General features: G+C 40.7%; 1 protein-coding gene across 4 annotated transcripts in view; it reads left to right on the plus strand.

The window, feature by feature from the left end:
* LOC145451644 (uncharacterized) overlaps nucleotides 1-22,373 on the plus strand; it is a 23,857-nt gene continuing 1,484 nt past the window's right edge. The window contains exons 1-19 of one of the 4 annotated variants that reach the window (XM_080329850.1): nucleotides 5-295; nucleotides 443-592; nucleotides 2,248-2,391; nucleotides 4,888-4,950; nucleotides 5,346-6,746; nucleotides 8,582-8,889; nucleotides 9,635-9,751; nucleotides 11,890-12,042; nucleotides 12,250-12,369; nucleotides 12,545-12,694; nucleotides 13,672-13,794; nucleotides 13,877-14,023; nucleotides 15,237-15,359; nucleotides 15,420-15,566; nucleotides 16,393-16,515; nucleotides 16,582-16,731; nucleotides 19,408-19,569; nucleotides 20,302-20,382; nucleotides 22,014-22,172. In XM_080329850.1, the coding sequence (XP_080185976.1) occupies nucleotides 259-295; nucleotides 443-592; nucleotides 2,248-2,391; nucleotides 4,888-4,950; nucleotides 5,346-6,746; nucleotides 8,582-8,889; nucleotides 9,635-9,751; nucleotides 11,890-12,042; nucleotides 12,250-12,369; nucleotides 12,545-12,694; nucleotides 13,672-13,794; nucleotides 13,877-14,023; nucleotides 15,237-15,359; nucleotides 15,420-15,566; nucleotides 16,393-16,515; nucleotides 16,582-16,731; nucleotides 19,408-19,569; nucleotides 20,302-20,382; nucleotides 22,014-22,172 (3,858 nt within the window). In that variant the 5' untranslated portion in view covers nucleotides 5-258. Of the gene's footprint in view, nucleotides 296-442; nucleotides 593-2,247; nucleotides 2,392-4,887; nucleotides 4,951-5,345; nucleotides 6,747-8,581; nucleotides 8,890-9,634; nucleotides 9,752-11,889; nucleotides 12,043-12,249; nucleotides 12,370-12,544; nucleotides 12,695-13,671; nucleotides 13,795-13,876; nucleotides 14,024-15,236; nucleotides 15,360-15,419; nucleotides 15,567-16,392; nucleotides 16,516-16,581; nucleotides 16,732-19,407; nucleotides 19,570-20,301; nucleotides 20,383-22,013; nucleotides 22,173-22,373 lie in introns of all 4 variants that reach the window. The other 3 variants (XM_080329851.1, XM_080329853.1, XM_080329852.1) reach the window with 3 other exon arrangements.

Consider the following 22,373-nt stretch of genomic DNA (forward strand, 5'->3'; position numbering starts at 1 on the left):
TCCGATGGTGATCGTAGTCACGTCACGGTGTCTAAGACAGAATAATGCTGTACAATGTCAAGGGACTTTTTAGTAACTAGAAACGGGCGAATAGTATAATAACGGTCCTATCTCAGGATTACAGGGTCATATTCCTTCTGAAAGTCTGTATTAGAGACCGTTTAAGCAATTTGAATTTGTTGACAGAGACATGTAGAAGCGAACTGTCTGCAATGAATATTATGTAGCAAAGCATTGTAGTTTTGATTACATGGTAAAATGTCTGGATCTGCGGAGGAAAACGGCGATAAAACAGGTATGTGGTTGCAGTGTGAGCGCTTCTTTTGCATAAATATTCTTGTAGCTCAAAGATTACGACGTTGGCTATGAATAAGGCTGCGATATATAGTCAATTCTTTTCATTGTTTCTGGGAAATTGATTTGATTCTGAGTCGTTTTGCAGAAATCGCGGCGTTGGCACACGGCGACAACGTTGACTTAAGTATCAGAGATGGCCTCACTGTCGTTATTGGTGGAGATCAGATACATGGGAACCAATATAATGTAGAGGAAAATGAAGGGAATGATCCACGCGCTACAATTAACCGACGAGGTTGGTATCTCAAATATATAGACTGACACGTTGACCAGTGATCACCCTCTAAACCAGGGCTACTCAACTGGCGGCCCTCGATCCTATCTGTCTCAATATTTACTTTTTATTTTGAACAAAACAAAGTCGATTAAATAGAAAATGCCAATACTTCCACAATTAGCTGAGACTCACAGAACAATATTTAGCTTGTTACTTCTAGTAATAGCGTTTTACTGGACTCTTTATATTGGTACACCGCATTCCATTTGTGTGGCTGTAAATTATTTCATGAGTGTTGTAACGGATTTAGGCAAAATGTGTACTTTTGTAATTGAACCTGTGCTAAAAAATAGTTGAATATACCTCCGGTAAACCGCCCTAGGAGGCTATAAACCCCCATTGTTCTACATCTCTCCGCGTATCTTGATATACTTGTAGGCAATTCGAGCGTCATTCGGTCACTTGCTGATAAATTTGCCCAGTCAACGAGTTTAGTCAATAGAGGCTACTGTGTGTTGTTGTTTGGGTATTCGTAGAGTTATCGACTGCTATGGTTATTTGTCATTTACAGCAGATCCATTTACGTCAGGCTTTTGTAAGACACCGCTTCAGCGCATCACATGGTGACGAGGAGTGGCGAGATAGCGCAGTGGAATAATCCGTGGCTGCGACACCTATGGGTTGCGGGTTCAAGTCCGACCGAGTTCGACTTCTGAATTCCTATACCTAAGTGTTGGAGGTTTATCTAAGCTATTCCTCGCCATCTCATCCGCGTAAGCGGTGTCTTACAAAAGCCTAGAAGTGGGCCGTGCTTTAAGTCGGCAGTTACGGAATATAAATGATAAATATCGGCCTGGTGTAAATGACCAGCGTAGTCGACAAACACCATGAATACCACAAACGATAAACGATGGTGACGAGGAGCCTATAGATCAGGGGTGGGAAAGTCTCCAGTCGGCGGGCCGGATATGGGGAAATTAAGTACTTGGCGGGCCACATTGATCGCCCATTGATCAACACAAGGAATAAATTTTATTTAACCTAAACTTCAACCAAAAACGGTAGTGGATTGTTAATAAAATAGTGTTTACGCAATACGTAATTATTTATTACAGTAAATACTATTTTATTCAAATCCAAAATTTTTGACGGCAATATCACCGCTTCCACTGGTAGGAATTGAACCAAATATAGTGAACATCGTTTCTATAGACAAACTAATACTTTCATGAGGTGAACAGAAAATTTTCAAATTTTTTGTTATTTATTTTTATATAATAAATAGAAACTTTCTTCCCATGTAGCAATGCGGCTACTGGCTGGAATTGAACCAAATTTGGTGTGTAGGCTTAAATTAGGTAACCTAACAATATTATCAAGTAGCCAGTACGATTGGAGAAAAAAATGTCATTTTTGAAGACCCGTAATGTAAACCCGGGCCGCGGGCCACGTTAACATGTAAGAACCGAAGCTGTAAGTTGGCCGTATGTTGCCCACCCCTGCTATAGATAAACCTTCAGCACTTAGTTATATGAATTCTGGACTCGAACTAGCAACCCATTGGTGTTGCAGCTGTGGAAAGTATTTCTACGTTATCTCGCCAACTGTGTCTAAAAGTTTCAGCAAAACTCCTGATATCAAACGCAATCGGATGACTTGAAATACTGTTCCAGGGTCTAGCCGTTCGTCAACATTGGCTGGCGGAGAACACGTTGAGCAGAAGTTCACCGACACAAACATCACCGTCGTCGAAGGAGACCAGATTGGGGGTGATAAATATGAAATCAGTGTGTCGATTACGAATCATAGTAATAAAGGTAAGTCCTTCGGATACTTACCGGAAGGCAGCCGATGCTCTGCAAGACTCTATTGCGGCCGTATCGATACTGATGTCCCTCTATTAAAATACTAAACGTAGTGGAATAGTAATAGAACGTTATCTATATTTGTCGGCATAAACACCGAATCATGCTATACATGCACATTGCACACGATCTGTGGATAGGCATACCATCATGAGTGCATGATGTGTATATGCCGCTGGACATTGATTGTACAACAGTGGTCCTTTTTTCCTCCACCGCCCCCTTTAAAAAATTATAGGATTATAGCGCCCTCCATATTGTAAAAACTTTAATAAAGACAATGAGTAAGAGGGAGGGCCGTAACAGCACTTCGTCAGCCCCCCTAAAAAACGATTGTCCTGCGCACCCATGGGGCGATAAACCAAACTTCTGGGGGCTTCGCCTCCAAGAACCCTGTTGCGCGATTTCGATGGTCAGCAAAGTGCGTGTGGCCTGGTCGCCCTAGGCGCAAACATTTTCAATATTGCATGAATGAATAGGTGGTAATTGCATAAATATGTCGCTATAAACTTTTTATCATCTCAGTCCACGTAATCAGATTTACTAGTAGCGCTGAGTGAGCGGTTGTCTTGGAAAATGAAGGCCACGTAATTAATAACAAAACATATTCGGGCGTGCCCATTGGTACAATTACTTCGTTACATGTTGTTATTTTGTTAGCTCTTGTCCGCTATATAGTCAAGAGATATTGAAACGCATAAACGTATTAAACTAAAGTAAGCACACGATTCAAAATTGGAAATTCTTCACTGGCTAATAATTTTTATCTGATGGATGTTATTTGTCCTGTGGGGTGCTAATTGCTACGGCATGATAATTCGGAACGAGCGATTTAAGCACCTATGGACAATTAGACTTATATACATCGAATTTTACGGTCAACATAAGGGCAATCCTTTTCGGCCAAGGTTTTCTCGCTGACGATCTTTTGGCACACTTCTCGGAGTCCCATATTGGCCGGAACGTTGGGCATCGTGGCGTGGTAATCATGCGTGTTTTTTAAAAACATTACGTGTAATTTATGTTAATTCACAGAAATAATTTAGGGCACCCTTCGAGCTCATCCCGCCCGATTGAGGGTTTGGGTTGCAGCAGTATCGGTCCTGGTAAGAGGTCAAAGTCCAGTTGGTCTTTTTGGGACTTCAGTATTGGAAAAATTTCGCGCTTTAATCGCGCTCGAGGACCACTCGACTATAATAAGCCGTATAATATTTGTATGGGGTATATTCGGGGTCAAATCAAGGTTGTTATAACAACAATCGGGTACGGTCCCATACCCTGTGGTTCGAACCATCCCGAATTCATATCTGCGATTACCAATACGGGGATATTGCTGGTATTGGATTTTGTTTTTGTGCTTTGTGTGACTAAGTAAGTCAACTGAGAATGGGATGCATATATCTGTTCACATTAAATTTAGTACTGTACCCAGTTATTCATTTGAACATGAATGTATTCCAAACAAAGCAACTCATATTATATAACGTTCATGTGAGGTTGCGGACCACAACAATAGGTAGCATCGTCCTTTATGATACGATGAAGAAATATTTTAATGATTTAATTTTGTAGCTCTAAAATACAAGTATAGGCTATGTAGTTATTCATTTCGTGAACTAAGCTTTAAAATATATTTTATGTACAAGAGGCTCTCATTCTCAAAAGTGATGCTACAGTGCCTCGTTCTCCGATTTCCACACGTTATGCGCTGCAGGATATAATACATAGTTCGACACATTTTGTTGAAAATAACCCTAGCAAGCGTGACGGCAGTGTTTTAATGGGAAATTGGCGATCTAAAAGTACGCGCAATTCATTTTACATGAATTATAATAACCCGCTACATTTATGAAAACATATGTAGCAAACATCGTCGCGTAGAGCGACCAAAAATGTAGGGATTTGACATGTTTTGAGGAATGTTAATCTGCTCTGAATACTTATTAAGGATAAATCTTACTACTACGTCATCTACTGCGAAGCCATTTATCTTTATCGCCCCCCATATCGCCCCCTGAGCGTTTCAGCCCCCTTCAAAATCTCCAGCGCCCCGCAAGGTTAACAACCACTGTTGTACAAGGAAGGTTCAGAAACAGCCTTGTAAGGCTTTCTCAGTCTTGCACCACCCCGGCTGCCGGTTCCTGTTTATGCCTCTGTTGACTGTAAGACAAAGCGTTGGTATGACTGCGACCATGACTCCAAAGCTTATTTGTCAGTGATTTTCAAAAATGTTACAGGCTTATTATCTTGAACACTTTGACCTCGTGATAATGGTCATGAGTGCACTATTCCAGACTTCCATCCTCTTGCTCTAATAACAAAGATGCATAGATTGCATACAGATACAGTTCCGCTGATTTTAATAATGTCGAATTGTCTATAGGCGACACACAATGCTAGTCTTGGAGGAATATTTCTAATACTTTTTTATACTATTTATATGTCCAGAGAAGAAAAAGTCCAGGTATACGAGCGAAACACAACCGAATGGGCTAACCGAATGGGCAACAGGTATATCTGCATGTATAGTAGCCTACACATTACTGCAGTTTTCATCCAATCAATTCGTATTCTAAATCCAAACGAGGTTAAGGCCTACACATGAGACAGCCTTAGACTCACAATTAGCGATTAGTAGACTGTGGCGAGATAGCGTAGTGGTATCTCAGCTACAACACCAATGGCTTGTGGGCTCTGTGTAAATGACCATTGTTGTCGACGAACACCATGGATACCACAAACAACAACAACGAGCGATTAGTAGTATTTTATTTTTTCAACTTGAAGCCACGTATCCTATTCCAAAAATACCTTTAAATATATTCAGAGCGCATGCAACCGTTACCAATGCTTAAAACCTGTATGTGCGTTTGGCAGCAATTGATTCTGTTTTGTACATTATGCAGGCTCGAATCTTTCCAGCTTCATACATAAAGTCAATTCGGCAACTTGGGAAAACGTCAAGGCCAAAGTGATGGAGAATTTTCAAGATCTATCAGAACCCGATAAAGAGTTCTACCCGCGGTTGAAGACAGGTTTTGAGATATTCAAAGGCGACTATTTACCGCAAGACGGATTCAGTGCGCACTGCAATCCTAAATCAGGTAGAAATCTGGATTTTGAAGAATTCATCGACGATATACAAAAGGATCGGAACAAGCCGAATATCGTGATCGGGCAACCCGGCAGCGGGAAAACAATCATGATGAGACGCCTCGCCAAGCGGTTGATTCTTTCTAATCAATTAAACGAAGACAGGAACGCGCCAATATGGAGACGCTTTTTCAGGGCGCCAAAAAGAAATTACGATGCAGTACTTCACATTAACATCAGAGACATCCGAAACGAGGACTATGTCAGTTTGTCAGAAGCGATATTTTGCCACCCTGTATCTTCGTTGACACTCAAAGAAGCTGAATACGGACTCAAAGCGATCATTGAAAGGAAGATTCGAGTTATTATGTTCCTAGACGGATTAGATCAAGCTTGCTGGGATCCTGTATATCGCAGTAAGATCACTCCGTGGGAGAAGTCAAGTACTGGTAACATTTTTGGGAACATACTCTCAGGCCATCTTTTATCCCACGTTCCGATCACAATATCTTCAAGGGAACATTCAGTAGCTCTGTTGCCTGTGCAAATGCGGCCTGAATTAGTAACAGCGCTAGTTGGTTTTAGCCGTTCTGACGCAAAGGCTTTATACTGCGAAATTATGGGTGAAAACAGCGTTTCGGAGTGGGAGAAAATGCGTATAGCCAACCCAGCGATGCACTACATGTGCTTAACCCCGCTATTTTTGGCGTTCTACATGATAGCCAAAAAGAAGTACCCGGATGATCCGCCGGATTGCGCTTCTGGAGTTATGATCCGAATTATTCAAATTCTTCTCGAGTCAGACAGTTCAAGGACAACAGCCGATGTACAAGAAATATCTGCTGTGATCAACAATCTGAAACGTATGGCCTTTCAGGGCACCAAAGAACAACGAGTCGTGTTCACTAATGACGACCTTGAGACCTTCCAACTTAACTACAAAGACATCAGCGACATCATAATCAAAGTACCTGGACTTACGCTTCTGGGTCAGAAAATACTAGGAGGGATGTACAAGTTCTTTTTCAGCCATCAGACTCTGCAGGAAGTGTTCTCTGCACTTTACGCAGTCGAGTTGTGTTACAGTGATTTCGAGAGACTGGTGGACGACGAATTGTGTAAGCCGTCTTGGTCGGTGGTGCGTCATTTTGTAAGTGGCATATTGAAGAATGAGAGTTTGAAAAATCGAATCAGTCAGCTGGTTCTGAGACAAAGTGAGTGACTCACATGCGAATGTATGCATATGTCCAAAGCTCTCTCCATAACAAGAATACCATAGCCGTAGTGTCCTACAGTGGTGTGGACACAGCCAAATCGCACGGCTCACTGAGATTGGGTTACGTCATTCTCTCCTTTTGACCAAAGACAACTTACGGTACTATTTAGACCAGGGCCGGCCAACCCGTGGCCCGCGAGGTAATTTCCGAAATTTCTAATATGATCAAAAATGGATTGCACAGATTGTGAACTTGCAAGGCCAACCAAAAATTTGATTAGTCTGGCCGCAACACTTGAGATGTGATGACTAAAATATCAGTCTCGACTCATTGACAGATCCATCAACCATTCATATATTGGTATATCTTCGTACACTACAATAAAGCAGAATAATTTGCTGTAGATTTATCAAAGGTAAAAATTTTATACAAGCTTAGCGCAATATATTGTCACTCGATTTCTTGTTCTTAATATTGCTGCCCTTTTGTGAAAATTGAAGAACACCCAATGTATCAGATTGAGTCTAACTATATTAGCGATTACGAGACAAAGTGTCGTTCAACATATGCGACCTTGCGTTTGCACTGGCAGTAAGACCGTCGACTATGAAACCTAAGGCACATAATGATTGACGCATGTTGGTCGCAGCTTTCGATATCGATATGACCGTGCGCCGAATAGCCCAGTCCTCGCAAACTTAGCCCAGCGATATGCAGCAAGCCCGCAATATATTCAAGTGACAATATATTTTACCTATGAACCTAAAAAAAATTTCGCGCTTCGCGCGGATAGTGGCCCGCGCAAAGGTTCGTCAATCGAATGTGGCCCTTTGGCTGAAAAGGTTGGCCAGCCCTGATTTAGACTGACTTTCCGTGAGCGAATTTTAATACATGTGGTATCAATCGACAGCTACTGCGGTACTGATTGCGAAAATATGATTTTTTTTTCTGCTCGTGGCCCTGGAACCCTCCAAAATCTGTCTCGAATTTTGCATTGTTGCGAGTTGCAGGTATCGTGATGCTGCAGACCTGAACATCTAGATAATTCTAGTGGTCTAATTACAGCAAAATGCCGGTGATCTAATTCTGATCTAATTTGTAAATAACTGTGTAGCTGTAATTCAACATTCTAACCGAGTCACAAGTACAATCTTACTTTTATAGTTTTGACTCGAGTCAAGTCGAGCCATTTTCAATTCATCACCGAGTCAAATCCGTGTCGAAGTCATCGAGCAGAGAGTTAAGTCGGAGTCATGGTATTATGACTCGAGTCCGAGTCCGAACCACTGTATTGGCTGCTCAGTTTCCAGTAAAAGTCTTGTTAAACCCACTTTTTATAACTCTGTTTGGTGATATCGAATGGCTCGCATTTATAATATTCTAATTTTCCTCACTTTTAGCAGTTACTGGTCGCATTTTCAAGTACCAGTACCAATAGACGAAATGCCAATAGGGTGGTTACTTTAATATTCTTCGAAGTTACAATGAAATGTCGGTATTGGCCATCTGAGTCTCGAGACATATGAATTGTTTCGAGTCATGCGCATTGACTCGATTCCAATTCGAGTCACTACACAGATTGACTTGAGTCGAGTCATTTCCGTATTGTGAGAAAATAACTCGACTAAAGTCGAGTCATCAGAAAATCGAGACTCGAGTCGGACTCGAGTCGAGTCGTGACTCTAGTCATTACAACCATGCTATAATTCTAATTCTAATCTAATTTTGAAAAGCTGAAAATTTTCTAGTTGCCAAAGTCTGCTCTGCTCTCTATCTCATATATAGAAATATTTTTTCAGTTTATATCCACGATTTTGATAAAAACATCACAGGTCAAACGGGAGAAAAATTTGAACATCTGATGACAGTCATGAAGTCCCAGCTGTGTAGCAGTTCGAATTCGGCCGCTAAATTAGACGTATGCATCGCGTTGAAGGAAGCCGACGCCTTGAACGTGTTGCCAAACCTGATACAGAGCCTGGACCTCTCGAACTCGCCACTGACTCCTGCCATGATGGACATTTTATGTTCTGTATTGCGTTACTTTGAGAAGATTCCACATTTGTCGATTTCGAACGCAGGCGTTGACCGCGATTTGCTTCAAGTTTTGTCGTCGAGTAGCAAAGGCCTGGGACTACAGGTATTTAGATTCGGCAAATATGCAGACTAGGGTTGTTCAAAAATAACTTTTTATTTTATTTTCACGGCTATTTTATCAAATTGTTAGGTTGGTTTAAAAACGTTGCACACCAAATTTGGCTCAATTCCAACCGTTAGATGCGAAGCTACAGGAGTTTGAAAATTTTGAATTTATTATACCGAAATTAAAAATGTGTTTTTCAAATATGGCTTGGTGCGTGAAGGCACACGACGCACTCAAAATACGGGACTGTTGCGTAATAAATTTATTGCAGCTTTGCTATACTGCAGTAATTGACACAGATCGCATAAAGCGCACATTAGTTATACTTTCAGGTCAGTTGCGCTGTAAAATATTTGCGATATTGAACCATTCAACAAATATTGCTTACGGTCTTACTGTGTAACACGCATGTTGGGTTCAAATAGTACTTTTTGATACCCCCGCCAACGTAACTAACTGCCGAACTGTCGCGGAAGCGTCTTAACTTTTTTCTTCGTCTACTTTAGTGAGCAATTTCACTTTTTCTGCTACACTTTTCTGTGCCAATCTGTTGTGCGAGATACACGCAATTGTACGTAATTGAAGGCGACTACAAAGTTGGCACCGCGGTTGATTGTTGATTGTTAGTGCATGCATCGTCATTGTTTCTCTGTAATCTTTCGTCTTGTGTTGAAACGAACGAAGTGTGATGTGATGTGTTGTTAGCGTTCTAAGATTGACGGACTCTTTCCAATTTTTTGAGATTGGGAAATTTGACGTCAGAGGTAACGTGGTTTGGACATTCGGTGATTTATGGAAAGAGATATTTGAACGTATCGAAATCGACACTTGTTTGATGGATATCACGCCTGACGAACAGGTAATGACATATCTTTGATTTCAATAATGATTTATGGCAGTCAAGATTATCGACCGACTATCGGTTTGAAAGAAATATCGGTATCGGCCATTACAGGTAAAATTGTCGCCAATTTTCTTCACGTCACAACACGGTAGCAGTAAGTCAGACAACTTTAATCTGCGAATGCTAGACTGGAATATTGATCTATTTCTTACAGATTACAGACATAAGTACTCAAGTAGTGATCGTTTGTACTCGAGTAGAAGTAGAAGTAACTCTTAAAAACTAGAAGTACTTATTATAAGAAGTACTTCGAAATGTTACTTACATGCGTTTAATGGCAGCCTTTGTAGATTATTTCATTTCCAAGTAGAGCAATGGCTGTAAAACTATTCGTAAATGCGTTGAAGTTTTTACCGTGCCCTTACTTTTTAATATCGGCTCAATATATCGGGTTTATCGGCGAAAGTGCTAACTGTCGGGTCGAGCTCTAGTCCAAATGGCATCTAGCTGTTCTGGTTTGGAGAAAGACTGTATGTATGTACTGTACATTGTTGCATTGCATAATTTGCATCATTCAGCAAGGAAACTTGGTATGGTACGTATATGTGGATGACGCATGCGCTAGATGTAGAAATTCCCAGTGTCGAGGTACTCTCCATTTTCCGGTGCGCGTGACTCGTAAACTTTTTCCTAGACCTAGGGCAAGTGCCTGGCTGGTACGATGTTGAGCAGTAAGCTTCGAGCATCACTCATTGTAGCTTCATGTACATTATGAAAATTTCAACATGCATAGCGTACCTTTAATACGACCACAAATAAAATATTAACAATTGAATAGTTAATGTATTCATTTCAACATGAATATACTATTTAATTGTGTATTGAAGTTCTGTACCTCCAAGAAGCTCTTGAAAAACATTATCAGTGTCGGATTCTTCAGATATAATCTTGTGTTTGTGTGCCGTAACTATATGAGATGCTAATACAGCAACAGCAAGGGGCGCATACATTACATTCAGTATTCGAAAAACTAGCTTTTATCTACTCGAATCATTAAAATTGATATTAATTAACTCACATTCGAGTACTCTAGCATGGGAATGAAAAATTTCTGTAGAGCAAGCTTGGCTCGTATCGCACTATACAGTAGGGATGGTGTGATCGTGAGGTTCACGTTCGCGTTCTGTGTGTGAACCTAAGAAATTTAGAGGTTCACGTTCACAAACGAACCTTGATAGGTTCTGCACTGTGAACCTTTTTTATGTATTACAATATTCACTTCCATACAACATATTTGGTTGAAATTTATTGCATTTCAACTGCGGGCCTCTCTATGCATTGCGCTGGCAGCATAAAAATCAACACTAAACGGGCATGCACATGCACATTGACAATCTCAAAAATTTTACCCGCTTTGTTACAAAAGTTTGCTCGAAATATCCAGCTTTCCGTTTGTGAATATTTAGTGATTCTCTGCAGGGAGCTTGACCCGCAATCACACTTCACACAACATCAAGAGCGAATGATGCTTATTCAACTAATCAATGAAATTGATATCGTTGTCTGATGTAAAATATCTAGCACCTGCACGGGGTCAATCTTGATTTCATTCGTTTATTGTATCATAAAAACCAAATCCGTGCGATTGGGGTGCTGGTTACTGCTGTATAACTTGTTAATGGGGTAGCAAATATAGAAATCCATTTTACACTCTGCTCAATATCAACGTAGCAATACTCATACGCCGAATACATTGTCCGGTCTGGCCTAGACCGTGAAGACGTCAGCTTATATTCCCTTGCAAATCCACGTCGAAATTGTTGAGAAAGCGACGGAAGATATTGATTATATGGAATTATTATATCATTTGATTGCCCCCGTTGATACATTTGGCGACGTTTAAAACGTCAATACATGCTTCAGCATTGTATCATTATGTGGTCCGAGTCGTCGCTAGGTATCGTGTACATTATTATAGGCTATCACTTCACTGAAATGTAGTGTTGGAATTAGCAATATGACGGTATGTGACGTCATGAGGTTCACGTTCGCGTTCACACAGAACCTTTCGGAGGTTCACACCATCCCTACTATACAGTACTCTTGTAGCATTTTCAAGAAAGCCACAACTATAATCAATTGTCTCTATTTAGGGTGATATCAACGCAGATTGGCTGTTAACCGTCGTGGACGCCGCGTCTCAAAAAGTCAATAGGTTGGAACTGGGTGTGTTGACCAAACTCAAGTCGGGCATCGATCACATACGGACGCTTAGCAAGTCCAGCGCTGTTATGCAGGTTTCTACTGTATTTTATATAGTTTAAACGCAGCACTTGAGCTACACTATAATTCAGGTAGATAGGAATATGTTCGAGCGTACATATAGTTACGTTTCTTATTTCGATATTCATGCTCTATGAAATTGTAAATATCTTCGGTATCTTTATGCAACTTATCTCGTAATCCACAAAACGTTTTTATCTTCGGTAATAATCTGCTAACTTATTCGATAGATCGACGAACTCCACATCCAACCGAATGCGGATTCATTTAACTTTGCTAATTGGAGACAGACTTTCAGTGAATTACCGTTCACTGTAGAACGTTGCATTATTGAATCTCCCACAGAAGAGGTAAGATATCCATTTAGGGTGGATTGCACAGATGCCGATTGAAAAGTAATCTCCGATCGCAACGGAAGTCAGGCGATTACTGACGTTTAATTGGCGATCACGGATTGGCATCTGTGTAATTCACCCAGCTACATTGCAATGATATGGTTCTTCATTTCATGCGCCCACTTCTAAGGAAACCAGCGCGCTGGTTGACGTTTGGATTCAGACCGCGAAAGCTATCAAAGTCGGAAATGTGAAAAGCATAACTCTGCATTCAACGAATGAGGTTTTACTTTCCACGGCCGATCTGGCGTCGCTTAATCAATCTGGTTTCTCAGTGCAGGTGAATCTGGTTATACTATTAATGTTTCTAATCAAATATATATGTTTGTTTATATTACAACTGACCGCTTCACTTTGATCCGTCGAGAAACTAGGACAAAGCTATGCGTCAGCCTTAACAGATTGAACACAGTATACCAGAATTCCTCACATTGGAAGTTAGTGTAAAAGAAACCCTGCATTTCCTGTTTCATAGCAGCCTTCATCTTACAGATTCAACCACAGTATTAGTATCATTAGTTTGAATGCAGAGCGATATTTCGCCTTTACACAATTGGCTGTTATTGCATTAAACAGTGGTTTTCAAACTTTTTTAGACACGCCCACCTTTATGGTAGTGAAAAATTTTGCGCCCCCTCTTTGTCATATCTCAAAATGCAACCAGAATTCTGGCAATTCCAACGCATAGTTTGATGGCATGGAAGTTTATGACTGTTGATTAGAGAATTCTCAAATACAAAATTACGCACCCTCCCAGTTTGAGAATCACTCCAATAATATTACTCCATATTAGCTTGTTACGAGATATTAACAACTCCGCAACTGCGAGAGTTATAGTAGATCACTGTAATAAAAGGGTCTCGTTATAGCTTTTGCAAAATTCAATAAGTAAGTCGATTAAAGACAAGGTAAATGGCACGGTGTTTGGTGAACTCTTTCTGTAAAGGCACATTCACTATCACTACCAATCACGACAAGCCATACCGTTGACTTTCTGACTCATGAATGTGAGTATCGATAAGTCATAGTCCACGGTACCAAATGGACGACTTCAAGTAATGGAATTCTGAAGAGTCTCATACTGCCATATATATAGGTCAAATGCACGTCTTGAATTGGCGGACTTTCGTGGCGTGTGTTGGTCGGTATTGTTTTAGTACCCTACACCCAGTGATACGGTTGCCTTTGTCATTTTACACCATAGCCCGATATTCATTATACTGATTCCTGATATGCAGACATATCTTGACTTCACAGGTTGATCAACTTGTTGTACGTCCTGTCCGCAGTTCGTTTGACGGCAATGCCGGGAGACGTGTGTTTCAAGATAAGACAGTTAATATCAAGCAATGTCGCATCCAGCCTCCGCTATCAGCCGACGTACGAATAATTACATTAAACCACGCATCATTAGAATTAGAACTACGTGATGTATATATTTATGTGTCTATATATAATTCAGGGTACAATTGACGCATCGACGTGGATCGCGGCAGCCAAGGCAATGAATTTCAATGATGCGACTCAAGTGATGCTGGAATCGTCTCAATTGGTTTGCCTGCACATCGATGACATCAAAACGATCAATAAATTGAAACTTAGCGGAAAGGTTAGAACACTTCCATATGAATATCGAAGCATTGGTTCAAAGGAATATTCGATACATTAGCTGCACAAAACGCCGGATGCGCTCGAAGTATAGAAGTAGAAATATTGTTGTAAATGTCCCCTCGATTAGAAGTAGTAATTTCCAAATGTTTCAAAAGTACTTCAAGCAGAGGTATAAAATAGAAGGTCTGAAAATTTGTCTAGGATTTTCGAAAAGTTATGGATTTGGTCGTGGGGTCGTATAATTTGAGCAGTTAATGTAGGACTTTTCGTTACCGACGCAAAATGGCTGAAACCACACATATGCCAAATTTTCGCAAATATTTATTCAATCATTGTGATGCAGGAGCTATATTTCGCCAACTTTTTATGAAAATTCAACTCATTAAGCTGACGCAAACTTACCTCGAAACTACTTTACTTTGAAATACAGTTTGTAAAAAAAGATGTAGCGACCACATGCCGTGCTGGGTCCTTCTGATACTCTTTAAATCGATATTCCAATCGAAGTTACAATATGAGAACATCTGCTGGAGGGTTGCCAGTGTTAGCGCACTCATTCCACTGTAAAAAGTACAACACCATGTCCTTCGTATCATAACCAGGGTCCCAAGAGGGCCACGTCGCGCGTCCAACAAATCACTGCTCAAAAGATTCGGTGTCCTAAACATACAAGATATGCGTAAGCTAGAAATTGCCGAGTTCATGTATCAGTTTCATAAGCGTCGCTGCCCCGATGATTTCAATGACTTCTTTACCTCGGAATGAAAAGAGCATAAGGATAGGCCAACTACACCCGCGCGTACTCGTCGTCCAACTATCATATGGTCGACATGAAAGATCATCGCTCCATCAAATATGCCGGACCTGAAGTGTGGAACAGTATCCCGCTGGCCACCCAACCCAACAGTGTCTTGTGGTGTTTTGAATTGATAAAATTCTTAATGAACTGAACTGGACTGTTGATAAGTACTGTAGATTTTAGTTGGGATAGGCCAAAAAACCAGACCACTTGAATAAGTATGCTGAAAGTAGGCAAACCTACTTTAGTATTTCGATGAAGTAGAAGTACCTCGTTTCCGGCCACCTCCGCACAACACATAACTATTCCTAACTTAACTTTACTCACATAGAGTTTGTCCTTACTCTCCAAACGCTGATGCAACTTACAGTACTACGTCTTTTCGTGTAGGGTACATTTTTTAATTTCCTAGATCTCGAAGCTTGTCATCACGCCCAACTCGCAATCCTTCGACCGTCAGATTTGGGTAAATACCTTTCAAGAAACACTGTTGTCCGTTGATGAATGCCTTGTCGCACCGCCGAGATCTACCAAAGTATTTATAGCATGCAGTTTGTGTTTCACTGTACGACTACATATAAGATATACGTATCAGGGATACATAGATGCGAGAATATGGATCGATGCTGCGGATGCCATCAGAACCGACATGGTGAATCAAGTCTCGCTGACCTCATCGAAGAATTTTCCACTCGGCATCAACGATCTCATGACCTTGAACGAACTCAAATTCCAGGGAAAGGTAAGCCTATACCAGAATCGTGCCGAGTCAAAAGTAGCATGAAAGAAAGAGAGAAATGTCCTAGTATACACCACTAGATAAGTATTTCCTGACTACTCGATTAGATAGTTTCCTAATCGAACCTGTTTGGCATCTTGCTAGATGGCAACCACAAAGCAGTAAGGCCCCAAATAGCAGATATAGACAACTAGAAATTTTTTAGCTTTCCTAACTCAATTAGAATTGGAATTATAGCAATACAGTTTTGTTCCAAATTAGATTAGAATTTGCATAACGGACTTCGAGAAAACTCGGGAGTTGAATTATATCCCGAATTGGAAAGAATAAGAACAAAAATCAAGTTCAGTTCATATCAAATTATAGTTCAGTCTCCTAAGCACGAGAATGGCGAAAGTTTATATTGTAATCTTGGCTAGTTTCGCACGATACAGTTCTCCTGTGGCATTTTCTGGGAATTGCAATTAGAACGTCGTCATGTGACGCACATTCACACATTTTACAATTTAGATAAGAATTAGATTACCAGCATTTCGCTGTATTTAATCTAATTACACAACTATATAGCTATATCACTGCTTCGCGTCGCATGGCGCTCGTGCATTACTGGGATAGCATATGCACATCATGCACTCATGGTACGCATATGCACAGACCGTGCGTATGTACGTACGTACATCACGAGTCGGTGTATCTGCCGCAAAAAACATCAAGTACAAAAATATACAACGCCCTGTCCTGTCCTGAATACGTTCGACCACAAGTTAGCTATATATGATGGGTCAAATAGTTTCTTATCATGGATGGAAGTTCAAGTCCTGTTCCACAGATGGACGAACTGTACGTGCGACCGTCTGCACTCGCATTCGATGCGACTATGTTCGGTAGAACCTTACAAGCGATGCAGTTCACCGTCAACCATTGCTTCATTCTACGTACAAGAAAAGACAAAGTAATATAGTGCCATTTTATTCCTTCGGTTCTAATTATAATGTCTCCTGTTGGTTATAACTTATAGACCACGATTGATTTTGATGTGTGGATGGACGCCACGGAAACAGCTCGCGGTGTGAGCAACGTGCAGAAAGTATGCTTGGCTGAAACAAGCGATATCACTCTTACTAGTAAAGACGTGAAACGACTGAATGAGACGAGGTTTACATGTGAGGTATATGACTATTATTTTATGTTGCATTGACATATGCCTATAGCGACGCATTCGATTGTTTATTCGCGTACTAATTAAATCCTTTTATACTATTACAAAAAACGTGATTTGCACACTGCCAGTGAGTGAAGATCATCGCGTTAGGTCATAAATTTGTCAAAATTGTTTACAAATTCAAAATTGCTTACCAACTGAATTATCGTGTCGTGTACTAAACATTCTGTGCAACAATGCCTAATTCAAATACTTGAGATCAAAATTGAGAAAAATTGAGTTTTTAGTGTCAAAAGTTCACAGTTTTAGGTACAAAATAATCGCCCTACTTATCAGTTGCATGGCAGCATCATTACCCGATCGTATACCTGCCCTCAGATTTCGTGGTGTATGTATACAGTGACAGAGTTGTAACCAAGTAACAAGGCTCCGAGTCACAAGTCAATCTCACTTTTATATTTTTGACTCGAGTCAAGTCGAGTCATTTTCAATTCCCACCGAGTCAAGACCGAGTCCAAGTCAGCGAACAGAGGATCGAGTCCGAGTCATGGTATTATGACTCGAGTCCGAGTCCAAGTCATTGTGTTGACTGCTCAGTTTCCAGTTAAAGTCTTCCTAAACCCACTTTTTTAACTCTGTTTGGTAATATAGAATGGTTCGCATTTATAATATATCAATTTTCCCCACTTTTAGCAGTTTCTGGTCGCATTTTCAAGCACCAGTACCAACAAACGAAATCCCAATAGTGTGTTGGCTTCGAAATTACAATGAAATGTCGGTCTTGGCCGTCTGAATCTCGAGTCAATGACTTGCTTCGAGTCATGCGCAATGACTCGAGTCCAAGTCGAGTCAATACACAGATTGACTCGAGTCGAGTCGAGTCATTTCCGTATTTTGAGAAAATGACTCGAGTCGAGTCGAGTCATCTGAAAATCGTGACTCGAGTCTGACTCGAGTCGAGTCATGACTCGAGTCATTACAACCCTACAGTTCATAATTAACGTGTCTGCTATTATGGGATACCAAGCCTATCACCGATAGAACTGGGCACAATGATTCGAGTAGGCCTACTCGAATCTGAAATTATACTCTCCTTGCCATTAAGCAGTAATTTATCAACGAAAATCATAGTTTCGATGCTATTATCCACTGCTTGAGTATTGAAACCTCGATTGGTATTATCGAAGCATATGAAACATGTAGTAATACTATGGTTGCATTTAAAACAAACATTGTTTTAAAACACTTTATTTAAAAGGTGTTTTACACCAGTGGTTCCCAACGTGGTCGATTTGGTGGTCTAGGGGGGCGATGGCGCGTTGAAGCGGCTATATTGGAGTCAAGTCAGAGAAATGACCTCTTTTCAGTCAACTCACGAAAATTTAGCTGTGAAAGTGTAATTTCGAGGTCGAGCCGAAAAGTTGTCCTTTTTTTAGTCAACTCGCCGGTGATTATAGTTTGTATACCCATTTTTCGGTTCCCAATACTTGGGGGGGGGGCGATGATCTGTGTGGAGCTTGAAAAGGGGGCGATGAGTCGAAAAGGGTTGAGAATCACTGTTTTACACAGTGTTTTAAACAAAGGCTTTAAAAAAAAATCGTGTTTTTTTCATGTTGTAAAATTACGCCATAATTGTGTAAATACTTTCTAAAAAACATGCTATATGAGCCTAGGGACAATACCCACCCGGTATAGCCGACGTATACGATATGGGATGGTTGGAACCCTCAACATAGTCAGTTCAACATTAATAGCACATATATTTCATCAAAGGAGCTATATTTACCCTATATTTTCAATTGTCAATGTCAATCCACTATGGCGTCACAATTGAATATTCGTGACGTCATGTCTTAAAAGCAACAACAATATAAAACATGTTTTAAATTAGGGCCTTGTTTTAAACATGTTTGTTTTACATTTTTTTTTTTTTAATGCAACCCTAAGTACTACGCACTTTGTGGAAATTAGATATCTATGAAGTCGCGATCAACCCACAACATTGTCACAAAGTGCAATGCCCGAAAATATATCAATTTATCTTCAATCTGATGTCTTCCACACACATCTTCCACACTGTTTTGATGTGATGATGAATGACACTTGAATACGATTCTGGAAGCTTAATATACTCTATTCAAAATCGAATCACTCAGGCACTCGATTTTGTCCAGCCCTAACCGCCAATAAGTAAGGAGTATTCGGTTGTTATAAGGTAAGCATCGGCTAACTGGACGCTAGGCGGTGCGAAACCCTCGTGGTGCAACCGATACTTCCAATCACTTGCACACCTAGGAGAAGTATGGCCGTCAGGCCTTCATGCTCCGCACCGGGATCTGAAACCGCTTGACGGGGCAGTATCCCAGTCACAAGTATGGTGGCGGCGGGACAAGCCTCCGCAGACGCCCCCAGCCAAAGCCTGCTTGTGACAGCCGTTCGCACCTAACAAGTGAAGCAACTTAGAAGGTAAAAGCAAACGAAGAAGCAACCTTTGGGAGCTTCTGTGTCCTTTCGACACAGAAGTGACCTATTAAGGCGCTTGCGGCAACAGTCCGGTGGTGTAGTGCCACATGGGCTGCCGCAAGCGTAACGGGGTGGAGGTTTACTGCGGTTCCTCCAGGTTACCCCTAAAAAAAAAAAAAAAAAACGCCAATAATATCAAAACATTGTAACTGTTAACAGATTGAAAGCATAAGACTTGTGGAGGATCGCAGATTGACGAGCGAGGAGTGGAAGCGATTCGGAGAAACATGTCGCAAATTCAATGTTTCAGAATTGCAATTTCAACAATTCTCTTCCTTACTTAACCTTCCGTTTTGGACAGAAGGTCATAAAAATATCAAGGTAGAGAATATATTATTATTATCCGCGCAATTTACTGCGGTGCTGGTACAATTTCGCTAGTTTCAGTGGACTAAGGGTGGATTGCACCGATGCCGATCAATCTGTGGTCGCCGATTAAACGTCAGAAATCGGCAGGCGTCCATTGCACGGATGACGATCAGCCACCAACCGGAGGATTTTATTCAGCCAAATGTTATCCGCCGAGTGAGGTGTCGCAAAAAGTTAATCGGCTCAGCGATTCTTCGACATGTCTTGTTGATCAGTCCGAACATACCAAGACATGACGTCCTAGTGGCAACACAGACCGACCATACGCCAGACACGATGTCCTGGTGGCAAGACAGTCTGAACATACACCGATATAAGTCCTCCGTACGTTAGCATCATGTATGGGATACGTTGGAACTGCGTTGCCACTCGAACATCATGTCTAGGTTATGTTCAGACTATGCTGCCCTTTGGACATCGTGTCTGGGTATGTCTGTGGTATTTACGGACTGATCAGCGAGACATGTCATTAATTTTCTGACACACCTCAATAGGCGGCTCAAATTTGGCCGATTAAAATTATCCGATCAGTGGCTGATCGTCATCTGTGCAGCCGACGCAGGTCGATTGTATCCGAGGCTTAATCGACGATCACGGATTGATCGGCATCTGTGCAACCCACCCTTGATCATGATGAATTTGGTGATAGAAAACTGATATTACTGATTTTGCATTCGCTTTCAGGTCAGACAGCTGAAAATATCGTGGCTGGATGAAATCATTCTGCATTTCACTGAAATAAATGACGAAAACGGCTCTCAAAAAGTAATGTGTCCACTGTACAGTGTACATAGTGTAGCCATGTAAAAATGTGTATCAACTCTTGCGTCAAGCCACGCGAGAACATTTGTGTTACATTTGCATGCCGTGAATTTTAAATCGATATTTATCACCAAGTGTAAATAGACTCTTACCAAAGAGAAGTCACAAAACCTATCTCGAAATTATACCGCTGAACGAATCAAACACAACATTTTAATCCAGATGGTGCTTGACAAATTAAAGCAAGCGAAAATGAAGTACGGCGGTACGTATATGCGCGCAGGGTTTATAGCAATACTTTGCCGTGAATTTATCAGAACCGTAACCAAAACGACGAGCTAGCGAATGAATATATACATTGACTGAAACCGTACAATAATTAAATTGAAACACACAAATAAGAAAACGCTGTTCAGTCGGTAACAAGTGGGGGACGGGATTTCCGAATTCTGCGGAAGGTTCCGTTGTCGTGTACCACCTTTTGGATGTGAATGCACCCTCATCTCGCTAAAACTGTAGTTTTGGTCATCTGAAACCACCAAATTACCGCAATTATGCATTTGGAAGGAAGTTTTACTCAGAATTTAGCATGCAATCATTCTTGCTCAATTGGCGCGCAGCATTTGACTGTTTATTGGTATAAAACTTCCTTGTAAAAACTGTTTTATGGAATACCTCTTTTCCATTCCGATATATCCATCGTCGGACAATTCGAAAAGTTTCAACTTTTCAAAATTAGACTGGAATTACAGCTACACTGCTACATAGTTATTTTTAATTAGATTATAATTTGAATTATAACTACATATTTATTCCGAACTAGATCAGGATTAGAATTACTGAAACTTGAAATTGGATCAAGATCAGATCACATCAAGCCGGACTTAATTCTCATAATCAAAATAATTGCAAATGTCTGTACAGCAAGCCTGGCTCGTTCATGTTCAATTCATGAAGCATGTCCTGGAAAAGCAGATATTAGATTACAATTAAAATTAGAGCAACGAAGCATCACAAATTAGACTAGAATTAGATGACGGGCATAACATAACATTGTTGGGTTATCTTTTTCATCTGGACAGTCACACACAATGTACAATGCGATAAGACACAATGCGATATCATGAACAGATAGGAGGATGTCGAACGTCACGTATCAGTAGCGACCCTTTACTCTAATATCCACCTCGGCCTACAGCGCCCGATGTCACAGTTCTTTTTCGATGTTGATCTTTTTTTTTAAGCCGCGGCCCTTTCTACTAGTTCTTTCCATTCCTTGTGAGTGCTTTCTTTCGTCGGGTCTTTTACTGGGCTTTTTTGTCGTCGTAAGAACGGCAACGGCGGGAGATTTCCGCCTTAGTTTGTCAATTTAGACAACGAGAATTATCTAGTTGTCCAAGTGTGGGTATTTCGTTTAGTACATAATTGCATGAGTGAATACAGTAGTCAAATTTATGTCTATATGTTTTAGACGCCGGTTGAAACGGCAGCCACTTATATCATCATGAGGGGCCATAATATAAAATACCTTCTATATAGCCTCATCCGATCGTTTTTCGTAGTAACATCATACCAAGACACCGTAATTTGCAATCAAATATATAACCGTATCATGATCCATGCTTTCTATTCAGGTATTAGACGCGCACTTGCCTCGAAATCAACTGGATAATCGCCCGCACGATGTCGGCAGATTTATTCGAAAATGCAATGTCGAGGAGGTCATTTTTGGTTTAAGAACGTACGGCAGACTCGATGTCGCAGCGTTTGCCACGGGGTTGAAGACTTTTAAAGTAAGTAAATTCTTTTGTGATAACTATATGTGCGATTTTTCATAACTAAATCTGCCTCTTATCTATATATGCGCGATCACGGTGTCCAGAAGATTCGGACAACTAGAAAATGTTCAGGTTTTCCAAATTAGAATAAAATTAAAATTATAGCTACACACTTTTTCTCAAGTTAGATTAGAATTAGAATTCCTGAATTCGCGC

The sequence above is a fragment of the Botryllus schlosseri genome, chromosome 12 (assembly GCF_051294905.1).
Source record: "Botryllus schlosseri isolate E-star chromosome 12, Bs_hap1, whole genome shotgun sequence".
NCBI classification, from domain to species: domain Eukaryota; kingdom Metazoa; phylum Chordata; class Ascidiacea; order Stolidobranchia; family Styelidae; genus Botryllus; species Botryllus schlosseri.